General features: G+C 41.7%; 1 protein-coding gene and 1 long non-coding RNA gene across 4 annotated transcripts; one reads left to right on the plus strand and one right to left on the minus strand.

The window, feature by feature from the left end:
- Positions 1–936: 936 nt before the first annotated feature.
- LOC120045598 lies at positions 937–6,371 on the minus strand. Of its 2 annotated transcripts, none has more exons than XR_005476735.1 (5): positions 6,266–6,371; positions 2,213–2,293; positions 2,029–2,113; positions 1,722–1,810; positions 937–1,320 (listed from the first exon to the last, which is right to left on the minus strand). It is a non-coding gene; the product is annotated as an uncharacterized LOC120045598 (long non-coding RNA). The 2 variants fall into 2 exon arrangements; XR_005476734.1 differs by having other exon boundaries at positions 1,935–2,113.
- Positions 6,372–8,439: 2,068 nt separating this feature from the next.
- Positions 8,440–25,148, plus strand: LOC120046492 (cysteine sulfinic acid decarboxylase-like). 2 transcript variants are annotated; one of them, XM_038991774.1, is made up of 16 exons: positions 8,440–8,509; positions 8,803–8,867; positions 11,944–12,044; positions 12,292–12,428; positions 14,261–14,387; positions 14,620–14,710; positions 14,800–15,022; positions 15,103–15,182; positions 15,287–15,341; positions 15,631–15,747; positions 16,264–16,328; positions 16,549–16,630; positions 20,044–20,243; positions 24,399–24,450; positions 24,542–24,631; positions 24,776–25,148. In XM_038991774.1, the coding sequence occupies exons 3-16, from the start codon at positions 11,960–11,962 to the stop codon at positions 24,947–24,949; spliced, it is 1,578 nt and encodes a 525-aa protein (XP_038847702.1). In that variant the 5' UTR covers positions 8,440–8,509; positions 8,803–8,867; positions 11,944–11,959; the 3' UTR covers positions 24,950–25,148. The 2 variants fall into 2 exon arrangements, with proteins under 2 accessions (XP_038847702.1, XP_038847703.1); XM_038991775.1 differs by lacking the exon at positions 8,803–8,867 and having other exon boundaries at positions 8,450–8,509.
- Positions 25,149–26,318: the final 1,170 nt, after the last annotated feature.

Here is a 26,318-nt window from a genome sequence, read left to right on the forward strand (position 1 = left end):
AGGCACTGGGGAGACTGCCTGTCCCTGCCAGCGGTCCAGATTCTGGACAACGCGATCCATCACGGTACCAAGATGTTGTATCATCGCCAAATGTTCGACTCCTTTTACCGGGGTAACTACTCCTGCTGACTCCATAGTGGGTGTGAAATTCTGTTAGGCGAGGTGTATGGAGGCGAAGTCAAATGCAGGAGAGCGGAGTATAATAACAGGAGCACTTTAATACCGGTAAATAATATACAGCACATAACAAATAAACAAGTGCCAAAACACGGTCAAAAACAAAACTGCAACGCCTGGAAAAATACACGTAACAAATACCACCCTCAACAATAAACAATTTCACACAAAGACATGGAGGGGAACAGAGTACTAAATACATGCAGTTGATTATGGAATGAAAACCAGGTGTGTATGAAACTAGACAAAACAAATGGAATAATGAGAAATGAAGCGGCGATGGCTAGAAAGCCGGTGACGTCGACCGCCGAACGTCGCCCGAACAAGGAGAGGAGCTGACTTCGGCGGAAGTCGTGACACTGTTTCAAGCTAAGATTGTTAATGTTGTAAATGACTATGTCTACACTGTATTTCTGATCAAATTGATGTTATTTTAATGGGCAAAATGTTTTTCTTTTTCAAAACAAGGACATTTCTAAGTGCCAGCATCTTGGTAGATAGTGTGGTCTACAGATTATCATGAGGTACTCTACCTCAGGCGAGCAATACCTTGAACCTTCCTTAATATTAGACATTGCGCACCAGCTGTCATTCACAAATAGACACCCCCACCCCTCATCTTACCAGACGTAGCTGTTCTGTTCTGCCGATGCACGGAAAACCCAGCCAACTGTATATTATCTGTGTCGTCGTTCAGCCACGACTCGGTAAAACATAAGATATTACCGTTTTTAATGTCCCGTTGGTAGGATAGTTTGGGATGGAGATCGTAGAGGCGGGTTACCCACTCGCCAACGAATTCTCACAAGGCACCCGATCTCCGCCCCCTGCATTTCCGTCTTTTCTTCACGTGAATGACAGGGATATTGGGCCTGGTCTCGGAGAAGCAGTATGTCCTTTGCGTCAGACTCATTAAAGAAAATATCTTTGTCCAGTTTGAGGTGAGTAATCGCTGTTCTGATATCCAGAAGCTCTTTTCGGTCATAAGAGACGGTAGCAGCAACAATATGTATGAAATAAGTTTCAAACGATGCAAAAAAATAAAAAATAGCACACAGTTGGTTAGCAGCCCGTAAAACGGCAGCCATCCCCTCCGGCGCCTTTATGATTCACTCAGATCCCATACGTTCCCAGAAGGCATTGCTGCAATAAATACAGTATTTTGTTATGTATCCCTTTACACTTGTACCCTGCAACTTTAGCAAATGTTTTGTTGTCTGTAAATGTTTTTGTCTCATGTTGCACATACCTACCCCAGAAATAGTCTTATTATGTTACTGATTATATCCAGAGTATTTTCAGATTTTGTTAATATTTCTGCTTCTCTTATTGTTGTGTCCTCATCTTTGTCTAATACTTTTCCAAACTGTTCCCTTTCAATTGCTACCCTGGTTATGCATATGCATTTCATATTTCTTCTGTAAGAAACATTTCAATATAGCCCTATCTGTATCAGCCAATTCCCACTAGTGTAAAGGGTTAATATACCACAACCACGATTTCCCATGTGTTTTGGAATTGAAGTATGGAGAGGGTTGAGGTACCTCAGCAAGTCCAGACCCTCTGACCTGATGCCTTGGCGGGAGCCTTTTGAGTTGTACACTCTGATCTGCTTGGACGCACCATCAAAGACCTGTCGAATATATTAAATACATGCGTATTTCATGACATGACATTAACATGACATTAAATGACATGACATTAAATTAGGTCTTAGGTCTTCAACATGTCGCATAAATCATTAAGTGGACACCCACCTAAAGGATGTAATGGTCCCCTTTCTCAGTATCAGCTCCCACGCACCGAGGAAGAAGGTAAAGTAATTAAGTTCAGTCAATCTGCATTTCATACCTTCAGGTAACAAGACATGGACATGTCTGCTGTTAGTCCAACTGCACAACCAGGATATGAATGTACACACGGGAAGTGTTTTCACCTATTGAGAGAAAGTGTTACTCTGTTGTGTACCAGGGGAGATGTTTGTGTTACAGACATTACATTAATTACTACACTTCTAATATATTTGTATACTCACATCTTTGGTGTCCATTTCTGCTACTAGCTCCGTATTGGCGTCTAGCTGGGCAAACCTTATGTCTATTATGGATCTGTTGAGCTGAAAATGAAAAAGTGACAAATATAGCACTTGCATGGTTATGATTCGAAAGTGTTAGCCTTTTCATGACCAATGTTTGACATCAGTGACTGTAAGACTAGGTACATCGCTTACAAACTCAACTCCCCGGTCAGTGATGATACTCCTGAGTGGGGCAGCGGTCTAAGGCACTGCATCACAGTGCGAGAGGCGTCACTACAGACTCTGGTTCGATCCCGGGATGTATCACAACCGGGAGTCCCATAGGGCAGCGCACAGTTGGCCCTGCGTTGTCCTGGTTAGGGTCTGGCCGGTGTAGGCTGTCATTGTAAATAATAATTTGTTCTTAACTGACTTGCCTAGTTAAATAAAGGTGAAATAAACTTCTTGTCCCACAAGTCCAAAATCAAGAAGTTTATTGATGACTATTGAAGCGTTCTCTGTTCCCGATTTGCCCGCCAGTGGTTCAGCAATCACCCATTTGCTGAAGAGGTCAGTCATGGTTAGGGCATACTGGTTACCAGCTGCGGTTCTCTTCTCAAAAAGGCCTATTAGATTGATGCCCATGGCAGACCATGCATGTCTAACATCGATGTAATGCATCACAACGGCCCGCTTTTTCATATGATCATAGATTTGACACTCTGGGCACTCCTCAACCATATAGAATGAGAAAACATAGTACATTATATATAACAAAGGCAAATACTAATCTTAATTTATAACAACAGTAAAAAAAAAACTGGTTGTTTGGATCCTGAGAGATATCTGCAAGTGCACAAACATGATGTGAGAAATTTAACAACATGATGTCAAAATCAGAACACAATCAGAACGATTGGGAACTATTTCACTCTGGGAAGATTTTTTCATTTTTGCAACATTCCTCGCCACATTCTCAACAGTAGAGATGGGGACGTCGTAGATGAGCAGAGACCAGAGTATCCTCAGGAGGATGCCATGCTGCTACATCCACACCTTGAAATGGCCGGGCAGTCCTGACCAGCGAACCACTTTCAGCCAGCTCTCCAGCTCCTGACAGGTGGCCTGGATCTTTCAGGCAAGGTGTTCACTGGCTTTTCTGAGATGGTTGGGATCGGTGTTCCTGCGATGTTGAAGCGCAGGAGATTCTCATGCTGAACCGTCCGTAGTAGACCAGAATGAGGTCTGCCACTTTGCCTGGGACATGGTGTTTGGTAATTGTATACTGCACCAGCTTGTCAATCTGTAGCCAGAGCACAGCCAGTTCTCCCTTGTTCTCTCACGCATTGCTGATGAGCTAGGTCACCACTCCTGTGTGCTCCAGACAACCAGAAACGTTTTGGATGCCTAATTTTTGCACTGAAGTGTCAATGTAGCTGTTGTTGGAGAGGAAGTCTGCCAGCCGCCTAGCTACAATGCTGAAGAAAATCTTCCCTTTGACACTTAGTAAGAAGATGATCCCGAACTGGTCAATTCTCTTGGAATATATTTCGTTTGGGATTATGGCGACCACATTTAAAATACCCAAATGATTTTACGGGACACTAGCAGGATAGTGTAGCCTGCCGGATCTAGTAGAGACACGTGGAGGCACCAGGGTCTGTGAGGTAGGGTGATTCCGGGCCTGGCTCCTCCTGCGTCTCACCAGGTTCGCTACCTGAGCGTTGTGCCCCTGCTTCTCCCTCCAAACATTTCATCCGGGACTGATGAACCTTAAGGCCATTCTTGCAGACCTTTCCGCAAACACATTCCCTGCTCATAGTCGGTTGTCTGTTTCAATGCATCATAAACCTTTGGACCGTCACATTCTCCCCCCTCTCGGGCTCTCCTGGGAGTATGTTTCCATGAGTCGATCTGTTTCCATGAGTCGATCTGCTTATTTTGTGTCTCCTTCTCACAGAGGATGCGGTTTGAGTTGCCACCCCGCCCCGGCCCGGGTTCCGTCTTTCCGAGCTGTCCACTGTCTCTCCAGTCGTCACCACACTATTCTTGTTTGTCAACCAGTCTGTCCCTGGTCATCACTGGTTTTGCCAGAAAAGTGAATGGAAGAATACATCTCACCATGCTCTTGGACACATCATCAGTGATGTAACCTGGGGTCATTGGGTGTATACATATAATAATAACTTTATTTGTATAGGGCTTTTCAATACAAGTAAACAAGTGCTTCACATTATGACATAATGCAATAAAAGTATTAACAAAGAAACAAAGACAGAAGGAAGGAGAATTAAAAAAGATAGCTAATTAAAATCATACATTGAAATCATACATTAAAAGCATCCTGTGTGTCTTCAGCAGGGATTTAAAAAGAGGCACTGAATCAGCAAGCCTGATCTCATCTGGCAGACCATTCCAAAGTCTTTTTGTTTTCAACCTAGACTTTGGAATGGTCAACAGTGCCGTGCCCGAGATAAAAGATCCAAGACATAGGATGGGGCTTAACTAAGCCTAGCCTTAAACGTGATTAAAAAATGTTAAAATCTATTCTAAAAGTGACTGGTAGCCAGTGTAGAAAAATCTAAAATAGGTGTGGTATGTTAAAATGTTCTGGTGCCTATTAAAAGCTGAACTGCAGCATTTTGAAGTGAATGGAAACAATTTCTGACTGAGACATACAAAGAGTTACAGTAATCCAGGTATGAGGAAATAAAAGCATGTATAAGCCTAGAGTTTCAAGCTTGGGTTGATTTCAATTTAATCTATGAGGTAATAATTCATATTTTGGATTCACGTCTCCCTCTCAACCAAAAATCGAAATGATTAAATTGTATATATAAACAAAATATCTGCAATTGTATTCCCATTTGAACTTTGTTGTGCTTTTAAATCATTTAGAGTGCAGTGATAACACATTAACCAAAATTCAGACATGTTTTTCCATTGGAATTTGGTTGTGTTTTTAGATGGTTGAAAGCAAAGTGATAACACATTGGGAATTCAACAAACTTGTGGCTCTTTTTTTGAGCGGGTGAATATAGGTCTCAACCAAATATTACCCAATTGTCCACGTTGAAATGATGTGGTGTGCCCAGTGGGGTCATTTTACCTTATGTCACCCTTCATCCACAAGCCTAGAAATGGAATGGTCAGGCTCAACACAACACTGCATTGTCATTACATGATAAGAATATAGACTTTGTACTGGGGATTTTCCACTTGGGGATTTTCCACTGCTTTACCTAAAAGCCTCGGACTTTTGTGTTTCCACCTCCACAGCTCCTAGTGATGGGAAGTTCGGCTTTTTTTACTGACTCTGATCTGTTCAACTTGTTCAGTCAAAATAACAAATCTTTCAAATCATTTCATTCATTTCATTCATTAATGCCCAGAGCACGCAGGACCCCCTACCAGCGAACGCTGAACAAAAAATGTGAAAGAATCATAGGGGGCTTATTGGAACCATCATTTGTGACTAAGATTGCTTCAAACAATGTACATTTGTGTTAGGCATTTGTGTTAGGCACCCCGGCCACTTGAATACAAGAGCCCGCAGTATAGGCACTGTAGGCCGACTCCCCTCCTGTCTCACATTGTATTTTAAAAAGCTACACTTAATAACTAGACATATTAACCACGACTAGGCCAAAACAATAAGACACAGACATTACACAAAAACATTGTATGTTGCATTTAAAAACACTTGACTTGCCCAGACAACGAGACCCTCCCAAGGGGGTCTGAGCATGTGTACCTTACTGAGCTGGATGCATAGCAGATGCAAAGCCAGCAGTAAGCAACTGCCTACGGTGCACTAAATTGGCTAATAGACTGGATAAGAGCAACAGCTATGCTGGGATTTGGCAACAAAAAAACATGCTACAACGTGCAGCATGTCTTATTCACAGAAGCGCAGGGGAGAGGGTGACCACACCTAGAAACCAAGGTTATAATAGAAAACTAAAACGCAGACTAAATCTAGCCATGAAAAAACAATTTTGTAAACTGAATGAAAATAATTAACAGATATGTTTGAGAAACTAAAACAATAGTAACCCAAAGTATAATAACCGTATTTTATCTGGTTCCAGATTCTCTTCCTGTCTTCGTCGGTGGCGTGCAAATGCATCACCCTGCATTTTCAGCTTCAACAGAGTACTGTGGCTTTCATACTCTTAAGGGTGATGCTAACTATGTTACTGTATGCTAACTATGTTATGTAACTATGCTATGTCGTTTCTGAGATTTACACAGTTACGACATACTGTGTTGTATATTTTCTGTTACCAGGTATGTTTTAAATGCTTTTTCTATCACCAGAAGCACGTGCAGAACCATGTAAGCGCGTGCAGATGTCACGCGCTGACCTTAGAGATCCTTTTTATTTCTCTATTTTGGTTTGGTCAGGGTGTGAGTTGGGGTGGGCATTCTATGTTTTGTGTTCTATGTTTTCTGTCTTTGTGTCTGTACCAGACAGGACTGTTTCGTTTTGTTTCATTCTCTTTGTTATTTTGTTTAGTGTTCTGTTTTTAATAAATTAACATGAACACTTACCACGCTGCGCTTTGGTCCGACTACTCTTCATCTGACGACGAAAATCGTTACAGAACTACCCACCACCAAAGGACCAAGCAGCGTGGTGTAATGGACTCCTGGACATGGGAGGAGATCCTGGACGGGAAGGGACCCTGGAGGCAGGCTGGGGAGTATCGCCGTCCACAGGAGGAACTGGAGGCAGCTAAGGCTGAGCGACAACATTACTAGGGAACACGGCTGGCAAGGAAGCCTGAGAGGCAGCCCCCACATTTTTGGGGGGAGGGGGCACACGGGTTGGAGACCTGAGCCAACTCCCCGTGCTTACTGTGGCGGGCGTCGTACTGGTCAGGCACCGTGTTATGCGGTGGAGCGCACGGTGTCTCCAGTACGCGTTCTGCCAAACATACCCTCGTAAAACTGACTATCCTACTGATCCTTGACTTCGGCAATGTCATTTACAAAACAGCCTCCAACACTCTACTCAGAGAATTGGATGCAGTCTATCACAGTGCCATCCGTTTTGTCACCAAAGCCCCATATACTACCCACCACTGCAACCTGTATGCTCTCATTGGCTGGCCCTCGCTTCATATTCATTGCCAAACCCACTGGCTCCAGGTCATCTATAAGTCTTTGCTAGGTAAAGCCCCGCCTTATCTCAGCTCACTGGTCACCATAGCAGCACCCACCCGTAGCACATGCTCCAGCAGGTATATTTCACTGGTCACCCCCAAAGCCAATTCCTCTTTTGGCCGCCTTTCCTTTCAGTTCTCTGCTGCCAATGACTGGAATGAATTTCAAAAATCACTGAAGCTGGAGACTCATATCTCCCTCACCAACTTTAAGCACCAGCTGTCAGAGCAGCTCACAGATCACTGCACCTGTACATAGCCCATCTGTAAATAGCCCATCCAACTACCTCATCCCCATACTGTTATTTATTTATTTTGCTCCTTTGCACCCCAGTATCTGTACTTGCACATTCATCTTCTGCACATCTATCACTCCTGTCTTTAATTGCTAAATTGTAATTATTTCGCCACTATGGCCTATTTATTGCCTTACCTCCCTTATCTTACCTCATTTGCACACACTATATATAAACTTTTTTTCTATTGTGTTATTGACTGTATGTTTTGTTTATTCCATGTGTAACTCTGTGTTGTTGTTTGTGTCGCACTGCTTTGCTTTATCTTGGCCAGGTCGCAGTTGTAAATGAGAACTTGTTCGTGAAATTTAAAAATAAAAAAAAACAGTAAAAACAAAAATTGTGTGTAAAAATGTTTTCAGAGTAAACTTGAATGACTAAAACCAGATATAAAGTATGTAGAAAAGATCATGGACCAATACATTTTTCAATAAGATCCTCTTTGAGAATTAACAATCACCTAAATAAAAGCTAGACAGTGAAGGAGAATCAACATTTTAAATGTATTCAGAAGAATTTTTCTCATGGCATGGGGGCTTCATTGATTTTGTTATAATGCTTGAGTCACTCAGATAGCATAGGCCATAGCCAAATGTGTAAATTTGCAGCAAATTTGTTTTAAAACTGCAACATTTCATCTCCACCACATGGAAAAATGTGTAGAATTGCACGAAATTAGCTTTAAAACAGCTACATTATGTCACTGCGGCCAACAGGCGGGCCTCGAAAATGTTCGGTCGGCAACAGCACCAGTGACCACGCCCTTGGCCACGCCCACCACCTAAACCCCATTTTGATCCAGAAAAACTAACATTTTGGCACTATAGTGGAGAGCATCAGCCATATTCTCGGTGAGTATGTATGTTCTATATTTATAGTTGGAGTCCAGGGTCCTGGAAAGTTTTTTTTAGGACAATAAGTTCATCTAGATGGACGTCATAGCCTACAATATATCTCCCCTTTTCATAGGCATCGATTAGATGGTTGCATTCAATACAAGGTCGTTTTTATTGATCTCAGTTTGTCAGTAGAGACTATTTAGTCATGAAAAGTACTTAGTTGTAGAATTGCATGAATTTTGTTTGTAGAAGGGCACGTTTTGAAAAAACGTTTTAAATAACCATCCTTAAAAATGTCCCTCTAGCTGGGGTTGGGCTCTGGACGTGTGCAAAGAAAGAAGAAAAGCAGAATTGTACTTTGTTAATTAACGTGAGTATATTATTAGCCTAATGAATGACTATCCAACCTACTCATCACATTATCAATAGTAGGTCATTTCACATTAGTCTGCAAATTCGATGATGCATGCAATACTTTATCATAAAGGTGATTTTTATTTCGTTATAATTTTTTCTAACTTGAAACTCACGTGCCGCTTATGATTAGCTAGTTAGCTTAATTTTAACGTTAGCTACCAGCTGAACCGTAACTAAATTGCTTTTACGTTTAAATTTTAGCGTAAATAAAATGTAGGCTAATCTATGTAATCCCAAAGGTGATTATTTATCATGAGGGCGATAAACAATAACTATTAATGCTCCATACTCCAATACATTTCTGGTATTTTTTTTTCATTTTTATAACTTGCGGAGGTGTAACGTTAGTCACATTTGAGGACACAAGCTCAAGTACATCGTACAAATATGAAAATATTAAATCTGAATTATGTATTTCCTATTCAGCAAAACGTATAAGGCTTGAAGGTACTTGTATGTTTTCAAAATATAGTACAATCAAATTATAAAATGACTCACTAAGATTTTACCTTGCTTATAACTGTAAAATACATATTTGTATGTTTAGTCTTAGAGAACATTTGCATATTTTCTAAAGGTCTCTCTTGATCAAAACTTATGCTCCACACTTCTGAACACCAGACAGGGCTTTAGCTTGGCTTCCTGAACATATTAGGAACTGACCTTTCAGCTCATATTAATATTGTCCGTCTATGAATAACCGAAAGTGTTATTTGTAAAAATATCTATACATTTTTTGTTGATTACTTTGATAAAGTTTTCTATAAATCGATCTTTGAATGTGCTAGAGCGACGAACCCATCCTGCTTTGCTAGGATCTAAGGATTGCAGGCATGTGCATTGTTAGTGGCTGTGACCTAGGGTGTGTTCCTCTGACCAGGCGTTGTTGTTGCATGCCAGATATTACAACGCCTGGATAGGTATTTAATGTATCAGCTAATCACATCATATGTTATAGCAATTTGTCAGGCGATGACACTGTTAATGACGTAGCACGCAACCATTGGTTGATGCGTGCAATGTCTGAGCAGGGGAATGTGACCATCGCGTTTAGCCAGGAGTTGGACAGTTGGAAGAGCGACTGAAATGGTAGGCGAAACATCCCAGCTTCAAGTGGTGTCAGATTTCACAGTCCGAGTCACACAGGCGAAAGAGATATACCAGAGGGGAGGAGGCGAAGCGACAGGGTCCACTCCAATTAAATCGGTCTGCTGGACAACAACTCCCATTTGATAGGGCGGATACAAGACCATCTCGTCATTATTTACAGTATTTCTGGATATATGGTGCTTTCAAAACAACTGGGAATTCTGATTTAAAACAAGGTCAAATCATGAAGTCGGATCTCTAGAAGGTTGCCTCAGTTTCTGACAAGGAATTCCATGTTTGATGACCTTTCAAAAGTATTTTTGGACATTCCTGCAGTCAGCTTGTCAATTGCACTCTCCCTCAACTTGAGACATCTGTGGCATTGTGTTGTGCAACAAAACGGCACATTTTAGAGTGGCCTTTTATTGTCCCCAGCAGAAGGTGCACCTGTGTAATGATCATGCTGTTTAATCAGCTTCTTGATATGCCACACCTGTCAGGTGGATGGATTATCTTGGCAAAGGAGAAATGCCCACTAACAAGGATGTAAATATATTTGTGCCCAACATTTGAGAGAGAAGCTTTTTGTGCGTCTGGAACATTTCTGGGAGCTTTTATTTCAGCTCATGAAACATGGATCCAACACTTTACATGTTGTGTTTATTTTTATTCAGTATATTTCAGCTATTTTAAAAAGATTGCTCTGCTATTAAGATTTTGGGTGCTGATGCATGCCAGATCTTACAACCCCTGGATAGGTATTTTAAGTATCAGCTAAGCACATCATATGTTATAGCAATCTGTCAGTCGATGACGTGGCACTCTACCATTGGTTGATGCATGCAACGTCTGAGCAGGGCAACGCAACCAATTACTGTAGGAGCATTTGGCTTGAGGAGACTCTGATCGCGTTCCCCTGCTCAGATGTTGCAAGCATCCACCAATGGTTGTGTGCAATGTCATCAACTGACAGATTGCTCTTACATATGATGATACTTCAAATACCTATCTAGGCGTTGTAAGATCTGGCATGAGTCCAACACCTAGTCAGAGGAATGTGCCCAATTATACATGTTACTGCTCGGATGGGAGCAAGTCTAGGTTCTGTCTCGCACACTACCTACTAGGTAAGGTGACGCACGAGATTTGCATCTTTACTATACAATTATGTGTATATGCAGTAGAGGTCAACGATTATGATTTTTCAACTCCGATACCGATTATTGGAGGACCAAAAAAAGCTGCTGCATATGCCCTGACTCTGCTTGCACAGAACGCAAGAGAAGTGACACAATTTCCCTAGTTAAAATAAATTCATGTTATCAGGCATATTAACTAAATATGCAGGTTTAAAAATATATAGGTGTGTGTTGATTTTAAGAAAGGCATTGATGTTTATGGTTAGGTACACATTGATGCAACGACAGTGCTTTTTTCACGAATGCGCTTGTTTAAATCACCCGTTTGGAGAAGTAGACTGTTATTCAATGATAAATTATCAGGCACCACATTGATTATATGCAACGCAGGACAAGCTAGATAAACTAGTAATATCATCAACCATGTGTAGTTAACTAGTGATTATGTTAAGATTGATTGTTTTTTCCTAAGATAAGTTTAATGCTAGCTAGCACCGTATCTTGGTTCCTTGCTGCATTCGCATAACAGGTAGTCAGCCTGCCTCGCAGTCTCCTCGTGGAGTGCAATGTAGTCGGCCATAATCGGTGTCCAAAAAGGCCGATTACCGATTTGTTATGAAAACTTAAAATCGACCCTAATTAATCGGCCATTCCGATTAATCGGTTGACCTCTAATATGCAGGTTATATTTTGTTTTGTTTTGCTTCCGTAAATGTATGTAGTGTAAATGACCCCTTTTTAGAAATGTGTAATGTCAAGCGATGCATTTTCTCAATTGTTTCTGTTTGGTCTTATTTGCAGACTGTGGTTTTAAGTCATGAGTCACCTACCTAGATTCTGGAACCTGGGATGGTCTTCCTTTCTTGACTGGTGGAGTAATCAGAGTGTTGTTTCAGAGCAAGGTGATTTGGAATGTTTGTGTGTTATCTGACGGGAGGAGGGTGCACTGTCCAGGGTTCTCAACCTGTGACTAGATATCTACAATACCATGAATTGCTATTGTATTAAGACCTTAACCATGCAAAGAACTTGTTGGTAGTTCTAATGATTGACTTTAACTACTGACTCAACAATGCAGTATCATGAAACTACTACAACTCTATTCAACCCTCTCTCCTTTTTCCTGGTTGGACTATGGGACAACTACAGGACCTTCTCCCCTGTATGGTCAGCAGAATATGAATGAACCTCTTCTGGACAACAGTGAAGGCCAGCTCTTCCTGACCGAGGCTTTTAAAGTCATCATTGAGGAGGTGCTATGTAAAGGCACAGACGTCAAAGAGAAGGTCTCACATCCCTGTCTAATCTCTAGCCTAACATGCCTGTTCTCTGCATTGTACCATATAGAGTTCCTTCAGAAAGTGTTTATACCCTTTGACTTATTCCACGTTTTGTTGTTACAGCCTGAATTCATAATGGCATTCAATATTTTATTTATCACCCATCTACCCACAATACCCCATAATGAAAAAGTGAAAACAAGTTGTTGCAAATTTATTGAAAATTAAGTACAGAAATATTTAATTTGCATAAGTGTTCACACCCCTAAGTCAATATTTTGTAGACGCAGCTTTGGTGGCGATTACAGCTGTGAGTCTTTTTGAGTAAGTCTCTAAGAGCTTTGCACACCTGGATTTTACAATATTTTTTACTTTATTCTTAAAATAATTCTTCAAGGTCTGTCAAGTTGATTGTTGATCATTGCCAAAACTAACCATGCCACTCGGGAACATTCCATGTCTTGGTAAGCAACTCCAGTGTAGAGTTGTCCTTGTGTTTTAGGTTATTGTCCTGCTGAAAGGTGAATTAGTATCCCAGTGTATATTGGAGAGCAGACTGAACCAGGGTTTTGTCTAGGATTTTGCCAGTGCTTATACCTGTGTTCCGTTTCTTTTTATCCTGAACTTCTATGTCCTTGTCGATGATAATCATACCCATAACATGATGCAACCACTACTATGCTTGAAAATATGAAGAGTGGTACTTGGTGATGTGTTTTGGATTTGCCCCAAACATAGTGCTTTGTATTCAGGACAAAAAGTTAATTTCTTTGCCAATTTTCTTTTTTTTTCCAGTGTTACTTAAGTGCCCTGTTGCAAACAGGATGCATGTTTTGGAATATTTTTTTATTCTGTATAGGCTTCTTTCTTTTCACTCTGTCATTTAGGTTAGTATTGTGGAGTAACTACAAAGTTATTGATCCATCCTCAGGTTTCTCATATCACAACCATTAAACTCTTTTTACTCCTGAACTTATTTAGGCTTGCCATGACAAAGGGGTTGAATACTTATTGAGTCAAGACATTTCAGCTTATGCAACAAAATGTGGAAGAAGTTGAGGGGTGTGAATACTTTTTGAAGGCACTATATTGTTATGTTTTTTGCCGCACAAGCCTTTTGGTAAGTCCTGAGTAACATACCTGTCCTGGTGGGTCATGTAGCAAAATTGTTTAGGAACCACTGGGCCTGTACCGGTAGGTAGCCTAGTGGCAGGTAGCCTAGTGGTTAGAGCTTTGGGCCAGTAACCAAAAGGTTGCTAGATCGAATCCCCGAGCTGACAAGATGAAAAATCTGTTGTTCTGCCCCTGAACCAGGCAGTTAACCCACTGTTCCTAGGCCGTCATTGTAATTAAGAATTTGTTCTTAACTGACTTGCCTAGTTAAATAAAATAAAAAATTAATGCAATTCCACGGTAAGTGACACAGACTCAGAGTTTTCACTTTAAAACGTATGGCAAACAAAAACCAATGATTGCTAAGTTAACCATACCATACTACTCTATGCACAAGGACTACTTTTAACAGTTTCCACAGAATTTTACCAAAACACATTTACTTGAAGAGTGCCGATGCAAAGTTTGGTAAAAGAATGATGATTTGTTCTGTTTGTTATAAGTAGTCCGTGTGCATAGTTGTTTATTTTTGCAATCAAATTTTTTTGTTGACATTTTAAAGTGAGAAATCGTAATCTTTGTCGCTCTTACCGTGGAATTGCCTGTAAGTTAACTGACATTTTCTTCACACCTGACTATGTGCATCACAATCAAACATGGAGGTACACACTACTCAGTGCTGTATTTTGATGGGTTGCCTGTGCTTGTTATACCCCTGGTCACAGGTGTGTGAGTGGCGCGAGCCAGAGGAGTTAGCTGCTCTGCTAGATTTGGAGCTGCGAGAGAATGGGGAGCCGCAACACCAGCTGCTGCAGAGAATACGGGATGTGGCCAAGTACAGTGTCAAGACCAGTAAGTCGCCCCCCCCCCCCCCCCCCCCCCTCATCCCTAGCTCTGTCCAGGTTGTTAGGGCGGTTTGCTGCTAGCCGCACTAGCGCCTTGGACCAGAGCTAACCCGACCCCACAGGGAAACATTAGACAGAGCGAGATGTGTGGTTTTGGTTACATTAGATTCTTGGTAAATGCGATCGCTTGGGACGGTCCTGAATGCATGCACTACAGTAAAGAGCATATCTCTTTCCAGATCATCCGCGGTTCTTCAATCAGCTCTTTGCCGGGGTGGACTACCATGCCTTGACAGGACGATTCCTTACGGAGGCTCTTAACACTAGCCAGTAGGAGAAAGCAATATTTATATGCACATATCCATACCATAAAGTATGTTTTGGTATGAAGATGCTTGTGATGGACTGTTCTTTTACAGGTATACCTATGAGGTGGCTCCAGTGTTTGTCCTGATGGAAGACGAGGTACTCTCCAAGCTACGTTCTCTAGTTGGGTGGGCAGAGGGAGATGGCATCTTCTGCCCAGGCGGTACCATTTCTAACATGTATGCCATGAACGTAGCACGCTACCGGGCCTTCCCAGAAGTAAAACTAAAGGGAATGTGGTCCCTCCCTCGACTGGCTGTCTTTACATCTCAACAGGTGGGGAAAACGGATTGTATGGTTGAAGTAATACACTGTTCAACTTTCCATTCATTCATTCTACCCAAACTTTCCTCCAGAGCCACTACTCTGTGATGAAAGCGGCTGCATTTCAGGGTATTGGGACCGAGAACGTGTTTAAGGTCAAAGTGGATGATGGGTAAAGTGATCAGAACCTTTCCTTGTGACTCTTGTCAGACATCTCATCATTCTTAGGCATACATGATTTACAGATTTTAACACGTGCTCTCTGTTGTCCTACAGGGGTTGCATGATTCCAGAAGACCTTGCTGAGACAATTGAGCTGGCGAAATCTCAAGCAAGTTTACTGTTTACCTTTTTAATTTACTGTGTAAATTCTATTTTATGTGCTGTGATATTCAGTATTTATACCGATAACAGTAGGAATTGCCAATAGACTACTAGGAATTGCTGATAGACAATCAGTGATATCTTGCACAAGGATCTGATGAATTCTTAGTACTCTATTAGCTTTTAAAATATTTTATCTGCAATTCCTAGTAGTCTGTCGGCAATGCACATATCACACTACAAGGCACCAAGTGGAGATGCAAGGGCATCTTTCATTACCCCTCTTCACCTACCAGGGGGCAGTGCCATTCTTTGTCCATGCCACGTCAGGAACGACTGTACAAGGCGCCTTTGACCCACTGGAGCCAATCGCTGACATCTGTGACAGACAGGGGTTGTGGATGCATGTTGATGTGAGTAAAAAAAAAAAAAAAAAAGAAGATCTTTCACTCCAGAATCAAACTTTGTCCAATGTTTTCAGACAACAAAAGTAGTCTTCTGTCAAGATGATGCCCGACGGCATCTATTATGTTGATCAAAACTTCATTACCCCATTCCCAAAAGAATGTAAAAGATAGCCACTGTCTAATTTACATCCTTTTCAACAGTTGACCATCTTTCCTGTGTATTTTGACCTGAAGAATACAGATGTAGGATCTTAATTTGAGCCAGTTTGCTATAGCAGGAAAATAATCTTGCAGCAACAGGAAATGTGAATTATTTGGATTAGAATTAATGGATTTTTGAAGGGGTTGATGCGTTTCACATAAGGGCAAATCAAGTCTGAATGAATTTCAGACTCCTTTTTAAACCTCAAATACACTACAAATTAAAGTTTCCTGCGTTGCACGAAAGTTCTTCTGCAACAGGGTAATCAAATTAAGATCCTACATCTGTACTGACTGGCGTTCTCTTGTGGTTTGGCACAGGCAGCCTGGGGAGGGAGTGTTCTCTTCTCAAAGGAACACAAACATCTCATGAGAGGAGTTGAGAGGTAGGATTGCATGTTCAGAATACAGTTACCGGAATTAAGTTGTACACAAAACATCTAAATGTGCCGCTGCTGCAAAAAAGCTTTAAGATGAATTCAGCCTGTGTGTGCTAGTGTACCAAAGTATAGATTAGGTGTCTTGATGTCTCGCATGACTGGGCAAGCCTTCTGAATGGCTCAACATATGACTTTGACTCGAGTGTAATGATGTGTTTGTGATCAGAGCCGATTCAGTGACTTGGAATCCACACAAGATGATGCTGACGGGCTTGCAGTGTTCAGCCATTCTGCTCAAGGACACCACAGTAAGACACCCCTTCACGAGATCCGCACCAAAGGGTTGTTCTTGAGATGCGATGACATTTGCGTCCCTTGCCTTTGCAACCATAAAAATCACTTTTAAATGACAAATATTTACACATCATACATGTTTTTGTTTATATTGAACTGTTTTGTCAATGATAAAATGTAATGCAAGTCCTTTATACTTGTTTAAAGGGATATTTGGGCAATTAATCCGTTTTCTTCTACTTACCCATCGTCAGATTAACTCCTGGATACAATTTTTATGTCGACATGCAGTATTGGCTGCGGATCCGATTTTTCTTGATCCATATTCCCAGGGTCTAATGGTCTCAACACGTCTGTGCATGTGCGGGATTCTCTACTTGCGCACAGTCTCTGCTCTACTTGTACGGAACAAGCTGCTCTGAATGGTGTTCGTTTCAATAAATTCAGAGCAAAGTTGAATCAATGTCTGCAAGATCACATAATGATAGTAGGCCTTTTGTACATAACAGAACCAAATATAATAGCATAGTATAACGTTAATGTATAATTTTTAAAAACTCACGTGTTCGCCACTAGGCAAAATGTGATTTTGATTGAAACAAAACACAGGTATGCTACAGTTTATTAATGCCATCAACTCTAAAAATCCACTCACTGTACGTAATTGAAAAACGACATAACTAACATCTAAATGCATATTCCCATGAAACTGATTGAGATCAAATGGTTGGCAGGTAGATGCTGGTTGTTTCACCAGTAAAACTTTATAATTCACGATTATAATTCACGATTGACAGTGAGAAATGTGAAGGTAGGGTGACTACAACAATGTGTCTATATATATATATATATAACAGTGATGAAAAAGTACTAATTTGTCATACTTGAGTAAAAGTAAAGATGCCTTAATAGAAATGACTTAAGTAAAAGTGAGTCACCCAGTAAAATACTACAACTAAATTTTAAAGATAAGTTTTTTTTAAATAAAAAAGTGGTTTGTTATATAAAGTCAACAAGATGGCATCATTTTGTATTTTCTTTACATTTACAGATAGCCAGGGGCATGCTCCAACACTTTTACAAATGAAGCATGTGTTTAGTGAGTCCACCAGATCAGAGGCAGTAGGGATGACCAGGGATGTTCTCTTGATAAGTGTGTGAATTAGACCATTTTCCTGTCCTGCTAAGCATGAGGCGGTGCACAATTTGGCCCAGCGTCGTCCGGGTTAGGGGAGGGTTTGGCTGGCCGGGATGTCCTTGTCCCATTGCGCTCCAGCAACTCCTTGTGGCGGGCCGGGAGCATGACAGCTGACTTTGGTCGCCAGTTGTATGTTGTTTCCTCCGACACATTGGTGCGGCTGGCTTCCGGGTTAAGCGGGCAGTGCGACTTGGCAGGGTCGTGTTTCGGCGGACGCATGGCTCTCGACCTTTATCACTCCCGAGTCCGTACGGGAGTTGCAGCGATGGGACAAGATTGTAACTACCAATTGGATATCACGAAAAGGGGTATAAAAAAAGTGAAGTAAAAAATATAAATTGTAATGTACAGATTCCCCAAAAAACAACTTTAGTACTTAAGTATTTTTACTTGAGTACTTTACACCACTGATATTAAAGGCAATTACATTTAATTTTTTTTACCAAGATAAATGTCCCTAAGTTGTATGTCATTGGTGTTGCTGTCTTGAAAATCACTCATTACAAAGGTGCACTACATTACCAAAAGTATGTGGACACCTGCTCGTCAAACATCTCATTTCAAAATCATGGGCATTAATATGGAGTTGGTCCCCCCATGTTGCTGCTATAACAGCCTCCTCTCTTCTGGTTAGGCTTTCCATTAGATGTTGGAACATTGCTGCAGGGACTTGTTTCCATTCAGCCACAAGAGCATTAGTGAGGTCAGGCACTGATGTTGGGCGATTAGACCTGGCTCACAGTTGGCGTTCCAATTCATCCCAAAGGTGTTGAATGGGGTTGAGGTCAGGGCTCTGTGCAGGCCAGTCATGTTCTTCCACATGATTTCGACAAACCATTTCTGTATGGACCTCACTTTGTGCACGGGGGCATTGTCATGCTTAAACAGGAAACACCAAACTGTTGCCACAAAGTTGGAAGCACAGAATCGTCTAGAATGTCATTGTATTATTTCCGTTATTTCTCTTCACTGGAACTAAGGGCCCTAGCCCGACCCATGACAAACGGCCCCAGACCATTATTACTCCTCCACCAAACTTTACAGTTGGCACTGCTTTTGGGTCAGTAGCGTTCTCCTGGCATCCGCCAAACCCAGATTGGTTAAGCGTGATTCATCACTCCAGAGAATGCGTTTCCACTGCGCCAGAGTCCAAATGGCGGTGAGCTTTACACCACTCCAGCCAACGCCTGGCATTGTGCATGGTGATCTTAGGCTTGTGTGCAGCTCCCAACGAACAGTTCTTGTGTTGACGTTGCTTCCAGAGACAGTTTGGAAACTCGGTAGTGAGTGTTGCAACTGAGGACGGGCGTTTTTTACATGCTTCAACACTCGGCGGTCCTGTTCTGGAGCTTGTGTGACCTACCACTCCGTGGCTGAGTCGTTCCTCCTAGACGTTTCCATTTCACAATAACATCACTTATAGTTGACTGGGGCAGCTTTAGCTGGGCAGAAATTTGACAAGCTGACTTGTTGGAAAGGTGGCATCCTATGACGGTGCCATGTTGAAAGTTACTGAGCTCTTCAGTAAGGTCATTCTACTGCCAATGTTTGTCAATTTTATACACATCAGAAAAGGGTGTTGCTGAAATGGACGGATCCACTAATTTGAAGGGGTGTCCACATACTTATGTGAGCATTCCCTCCAGTAGTCAACTGTAATCGGGGGAGGGGGTCTATTTTAAAGAAAATGGCTAATCACATCCTTTCATGTCATAAATTTGAAGATTCCGTTTATAATTTGGTAGCCTGGTTGCTAGTGTTTTTAGCGAACACTCCATGTTATGTGCCAAGTGACACTGAGTGGAATGTTAGCTAAAAAGCCCAATAATTTGGTGTCCAAAAAAAGGGAAATTACATTGAGAAATTTGTGAGGATATTGTAGTGACCCGCATAGATGGACTGCTATGTGTGTCTGAGTTACATTGTTCCCTTGTGTTGTTGTGGTACTTTACCAGTACCCAGGTTTCGTGGGGTCTGGCATGCCAGTAAACCTGCTCTTTGCCAATCAAAGGAATTCCTGGAATGTTCCAGTACCACGGGTCCTTGTGGTTGGTGGGGTTGGGCAGGGGCCTGGGCACCACAGGTTTAAAGACCATGCTTTCTATAGTTCTCCTTCTTTCCTGACGTGACAGTTTGATACCTGTTTGTCTTTTCAGTTATGACCAGTCTGTTGCCATTTTTTTTGTTGTTAAATCTCAGCTATTCTTGATCTCTTCCCCTTTTCCACAGCACCTATTGAAACATTGCCACAGTGCGGATGCAAAGTACCTCTTCCAGCAGGACAAGTTCTATGACACGAGTCTGGACACGGGGGACAAGTCGATACAGTGTGGCCGTAAGGTTGACTGCCTGAAGCTGTGGTTGATGTGGAAAGCTGTTGGGTCAAAAGGCTTGGAAGAGCGTGTTGACAGGGCTTTCGCCCATACAAGGTACAAACATAGACATTCACAAACCTACTGCTGTAAGTCTGACTAGTCAAGCTCCTTACTTAAAACACTTTAGAGCTGTCATTTAAAAAAAAAAAAATGTATTGAATCTACAGTACAGTCAAGTTTGGACACCTACTCATTCAAGGGTTTTTCCTTATTTTTTACTATTTTCTACATTGTAGAATAATGCCGAAGACATCAAAACTATGAAATAACACACATGGAGTCATGTAGTAACCAAAAAAGTGTTATATTATATACAAATATATTTTATTAAGTAGCCACACTTTGCCTTGATGACAGCTTTGCACACTCTTGGCATTCTCTCAACCAGCTTTACCTGGAATGATTTTCCAACAGTCTTGAAGGAGTTCCCACATATGCTGAGCACTTGTTGGCTGCTTTTCCTTCACTCTGGTCCAACTCATCCCAAACCATCTCAATTGGGTTGAGGTTGGGTGATTGTGGAGGCCAGGTCATTTGATGCAGTACTCATCACTCTCTTTGGTCAAATAGCTCTTACACAGCCTGGCGCTGTGTTGGGTCATTCTCCTGTTGAAAAACAACAAATGATAGTCCCACTAAGTGCAAACCAGATGGGATGGTGTATCGCTGCAGAATGCTTAAATGTGCCTGGAATTCTAAATAAATCAGACAGTAAATCACAGACAGTAAATCACCTCCATGCTTCATGGTGGGAACCACACATGCAGAGATCATCCGTTCACCTACTCTGTGTCTCTCAAAGATACAGCAGTTTGAGTTTATTTTATTTTTGCAGGGACAGTGCACATTAATCAATGTTTCAGTAAAAGTGCCGGTTTTAGCCAGGCGGCTAGTTTTCAACCGCAGTCCCAGGGCAGGTTATTAAAAACAATTACAATACAGACAATCAATGAGCAGTGAGCACACGCAGAGCAACATAGGACAAGCAAGACATAGCATACAGACAGAGCAACATAGCACAAAAAGCAACAAGACAAAATCCATAAAAGCAACAGTGTTTCCACACCTCACAAGCTACAGACATGGAAAGTGGCAATACACAGCTAGGGATTATGTTCACAAATCTGATAGACCTTTAGCCATGTCTTCATGTTTTTTGTGAAAGTGTAATAGGTGGTGCAGTTGTGTGTGTCTGATGGCAGTGTATTCCAGACATGGGAAGCTCTCAAAGAGAAAGCGGATTTACTAAAGGTGCTTTTCGTTAAGGGAACTATACAGTCACCTCTCATGGCAGACCTTGTGGATCTGCTGCCATATGTTTGGGTTTTCTGTTTAACAAAAATACTGAGTGGAGGGGGAGCCAGGCCATTTAGGATCTTGAATACAAGACGTGTCGGTGTATTGCACAAGATTTTCCCAACTCAGGAGCTCATGCTTTCTGAGGATGTAACAGTGATGATGGCTATTGGGCTTCCTATCAAGCACTTTGAGAGCCTGTTTGTAGACAGACTGAATGGGTTTCAATGTTGTACAGCAAACTTGGGCCCAACTAGTCAAGCAGTATGTTAAGTGGGGGAGTATCAAAGATTTGAAGTACAGTTTTGCTACCTCCTGTATCAAACAATTTCATATAAATCGGAAATTAGCTAGGTTGAATTTGGTTATTTGAATGACCTTTTTCACCTGCTTTTTAAAAGAGAGGTTGGAATCAAGTATGATGCCAAGGTACTTAAAATCAGATACCACCTGGAGCTTCTCCCCTGACACACAGACATCTGGCTCAGTAGCATCTGTTGCCCTCTTTGTGAAGAACATGCAGACAGTTTTTTTCACATTGAGATGCAAACACGAGTCACTGAGCCACTTTGTAACCTGGACCATTACAGTAGTGAGTTCTTGTGCAGCTTGTTGTTTGCTCTTTGCATGCACTTATCACTGTATCATCTGCATACATTTGAACTTCAGTCCCAGTACAGACAGAAGGTAGATCATTAATGTACAGGCTGAACAGGAGGGGCCCCAGTATTGACCCTTGGGGCACACCCACATCATAGCTAAGAGTGGGCGACAGCTCATTGCTCTCTCTGACACACTGAGTTCTGTCTTCAAGGTATGATTTCATCCATCTCAAGGCATCGGGGGACAAGTTGAACTTGGACAATTTTGTGATGAGAATCTCATGGTTAACAGTATTAAAAGCCTTCCTTAGGTCCAGAAACACAGCCCCAACATCGCCCCCTTTGTCCATCTTGGACTTCACATTTTCCAGAAGAAAGCAGTTGGCTGTTTCTGTGGAGTGTTTCGCTCTGAAACCAAACTGCGTGGAGTGTAATGTGAAGGGGCTGTTGAGGTGGGCAATCAGTTGTTCTGCTACACACTTTTCAGCAACCTTTGACACCACAGGTAGTATACTAATGGGCCTGTAGTTACTCACGTCAGCAGGGTCACCCGATTTAAAGATGGCCAACTTCCATACCCTTGGAAACACCCCCAGACCAATAGATGTGTTGGTGACCTTAGTAATGTGGCCGATGAGTGACTCTTTGTAGTTTTTAAGAAAGGTAGAGTCCAGCCCAAACACATCTTTGGCTTTAGAGTTCTTTAGTGAGCTAATCACTTTGTTCAACTCTGACTCAGAAACCTCCCTTATGATGAAGACAGGTTGAGCGTCATTTACTAGCACTGAGCCCAAGAAACCAGTGGAGGGGTTCTGTGTCAGTACCCTGACATAAAGTAGGAATTGAAGGCTATTGCTATTTCGACTGCATCCTGTGTTAGATTGTTATTCACCATGATTTCTAGTCTTTTTGCAGTATTACTATGGTCTTTCCCTGTTAACTTTTTTAGATTCTCCCAGATCAATTTAGAATTTCCCTTTGCTTCACCAATTATGTTAATAAAAAAGTTTGCCTTGGCCTGTCTGATTTTCTTTCATCACCTTATTTCTCAACATGGTAAACCTATGTCTGTCATGCTCTAATTAGAATTTTAGGACTGTTTTTAGAGCATAATCTCGTTCTTTCATCAATTTCCAGATTTCTCCATTTAGCCAAGGAAGAGTGCTCTTTTGACCAGGTTTGGATTTGATTTTCTTTCAGAAACCTTTTATTGTAGTCTGGATAGAACATTTACATTTAAGTCATTTAGCAGACGCTCTTATCCAGAGCGACTTACAAATTGGAAAGTTCATACATATTCATCCTGGTCCCCCCGTGGGAATTGAACCCACAACCCTGGGTTGCAAGCGCCATGCTCTACCAACTGAGCCACACGGGACCACATCTGTATAGGACAAGATATCATTCCAGTTAATTCCCTTAATTGCATTTTCAAAATAATTTAATTCACTCTTAGGTATTCTTAGTTGGAACCAAAAATCTAAAATTTGAACTCTACAGACCAAAGGACAGATTTCCACCGGTCTAATGTCCATTGCTCGTGTTTCTTGGCCCAAGCAAGTCTCTTCTTATTATTGGTGTCTTTTAGTAGTGGTTTCTTTGCAGCAATTCGACCATGAAGGCCTGATTTCACGCAGTCTCCTCTGAACAGTTAACGTTGATGTCTGTTACTTGAACACTCTAGCATTTATTTGGGCTGCAATTTCTGAGGCTGGTAACTCTAATGAACTTAACCTCTGCAGCAGAAGTAACTCGGGGTCTTCCTTTCCTGTGGCGCTCCTCGTGAGAGCCAGTTTCATCATAGCGCTTGATGGTTTTTGTGACTGCACTTGAAGAAACTTTCAAAGTTCTTGAAATTTTCCGGATTGACTGACCTTCATGTCTTAGTAACAATGGACTGTTGTTTTTGTCTTTGCATATTTCAGCTGTTCTCCATAATATGGACTTGGTCTTTTACCAAATAGCCCTATCTTCTGTATATCAGCCCTACCTTGTCACAACACAACTGATTGGCTCAAACGCATTAAGAAGGAAAGAAATTCCACAAATTAACTTTTAACAAGGCACACCTGTTCAATATAATATAAAATAAATATATTTTGATTTAACACTTTTTTTGGTTACTACATGATTCCATGTGTTATTTCATAGTTGATGTCTTCACTATTATTCTACAATGTAGAAAATACAAACAAACCAAAAAAAAACTTGCATAAGTAGGTGTCCAAACTTTTGCCTGGTACTGTATGTCAATGAAAGACGTTTCAAATGTTGTGGAACACTGATCTCTGTGTTGACCGTCCAACCATAGATATCTGGTGGAGGAGATGAGGAGCAGAGAGGGCTTTGAGCTCATAGGGAAGGTGAGTCATTGTGTTAGCAAATGCATAGAAAACATTTTCTTCTCCCGTTTTTATCTCACCTATGTCTTCCCGCTTTTGTTCTGTTGAACAGCCGTTGTTTGTGAACGTGTGTTTCTGGTTCATACCACCCAGTCTGAGGGGAAAGGAGAACAGTCCAGACTACAATGACAGATTGTCAAAGGTTGGTGTGTGTGTGAAGTGCTTCCTATGATTCCAGTTATTTATTTATTTTTTTACCTCAATTTCTATGATATATTCTACATTTAATACAGTTAGTCGCTCTGGCTGATACAATGCTTCGGTGATCTTGTGTCTTCATCAACAGGTGGCTCCAGTGATTAAGGAGCGTATGATGAAGCAGGGTACTATGATGTTGGGCTACCAGCCTCAGGGTGAACGAGTCAACTTCTTCCGCATGATAGTAATCTCACCGCAGCTCTCCCACCAAGATATGACATTCTGTCTGAATGAGATTGAGAGGCTTGGGCATGATCTGTGATAGTAATTATACCTAAATATAGTCTTGCATCTCCATTTATGTCATGGACTCTCAACAGATATGTTAGTTTTTTTTTTACAATATGATCAATGTTTATCAGTCTAATGGCACTGATTGTGGACAAAGATGCCAAACAAAGTGTTTGAAATGTGGTATGTGACACCGTAATAAACCTAGTCCAGTGACTTATTGTATGGCCTACTTTATGTATTATTGGGTTGTAGAACATGATGTAGGAGATTCTTCTAAGAAATGCCCATGACAAATGCTGACGGAAGCCTGATCAGTGCAATGATACCTGGTGTAGACAGACAGGCAGAGGAGCCCATGGGCTGCAGCAGAACTCCATAGAGAAAGCATCCCTATATACACTGAACAAAAATATAAACGCACAATTTTGCAGTGCGACAGCATACGATCTCCTTTACATAGAGTTGATCAGGCTGTTGATTGTGGAATGTTTTCCCACTCTTAAATGGCTGTGTGAAGTTGCTGGATATTGGCAGGAGATGGAACACAGAGCATCCCGAACATGCTCAATGGGTGACATGTCTTGAGTATGCAACTGGGACATTTTCAACTTCCAGGAATTGTGTACAGATCCTTGTGACATTGGGGCCCTGAAATGATCATGCTGAAATGTGAGGTGATGTCGGAGGATGAATGGCACGACAATGGGCCTCAGGATCTCGTCACTGTATATCTGTGCATTCAAATTTCCATTGATTGTTGTCCGTAGCTTATGCCTGCCCATATCATAACCCCACCGCCACTATGGGGCACTTTCTACACAACGTTGACATTAGCAAACCTCGCCCACACAACTCCATACAAGCTGTCTGCCATTTGCCCAGTACAGTTGAAACCAGGATTAGTTTGTGAAGAGCACATTTCTCCAGCGTGCCAGTGGCCATCGAAGGTGAGCATTTGCCCACTGACGTCAGTTACGATGCTAAACTGCAGTCAGGTCAAGACCCTGATGAAGACGACGAGCACGCAGTTGAGCTTCCCTGAGACAGTTTGACAGTTCGTGCAGAAATTCTTTGGTTGTGCAAAACCACCGTTTTTGCAAACCCAATTTCATCAGCTGTCCGGGTGGCTGGTCTCAGACAATCCTGCAGGTGAAGACACCGTATGTGGAGGTCCTTGTCTGGCGTGGTTACATGTGCTCTGCCGTTGTGAGCCCGGTTGGACGTACTGTCAAATTCTCTAAAATTATGTTGGAGGTGGCTTATGGTAGAGAAATGAACATTCAGTTCTCTGGCAACAGCTCTGGTGGACATTCCTGCAGTCTGCATGCCAATTGCATGCTCCCTCAACTAGACACCTGTGGCATTGTGTTGTGTGACAAAACTACACAATTTAGAGT

The sequence above is a fragment of the Salvelinus namaycush genome, chromosome 4 (genome assembly GCF_016432855.1).
Source record: "Salvelinus namaycush isolate Seneca chromosome 4, SaNama_1.0, whole genome shotgun sequence".
NCBI classification, from domain to species: Eukaryota; Metazoa; Chordata; class Actinopteri; order Salmoniformes; family Salmonidae; genus Salvelinus; species Salvelinus namaycush.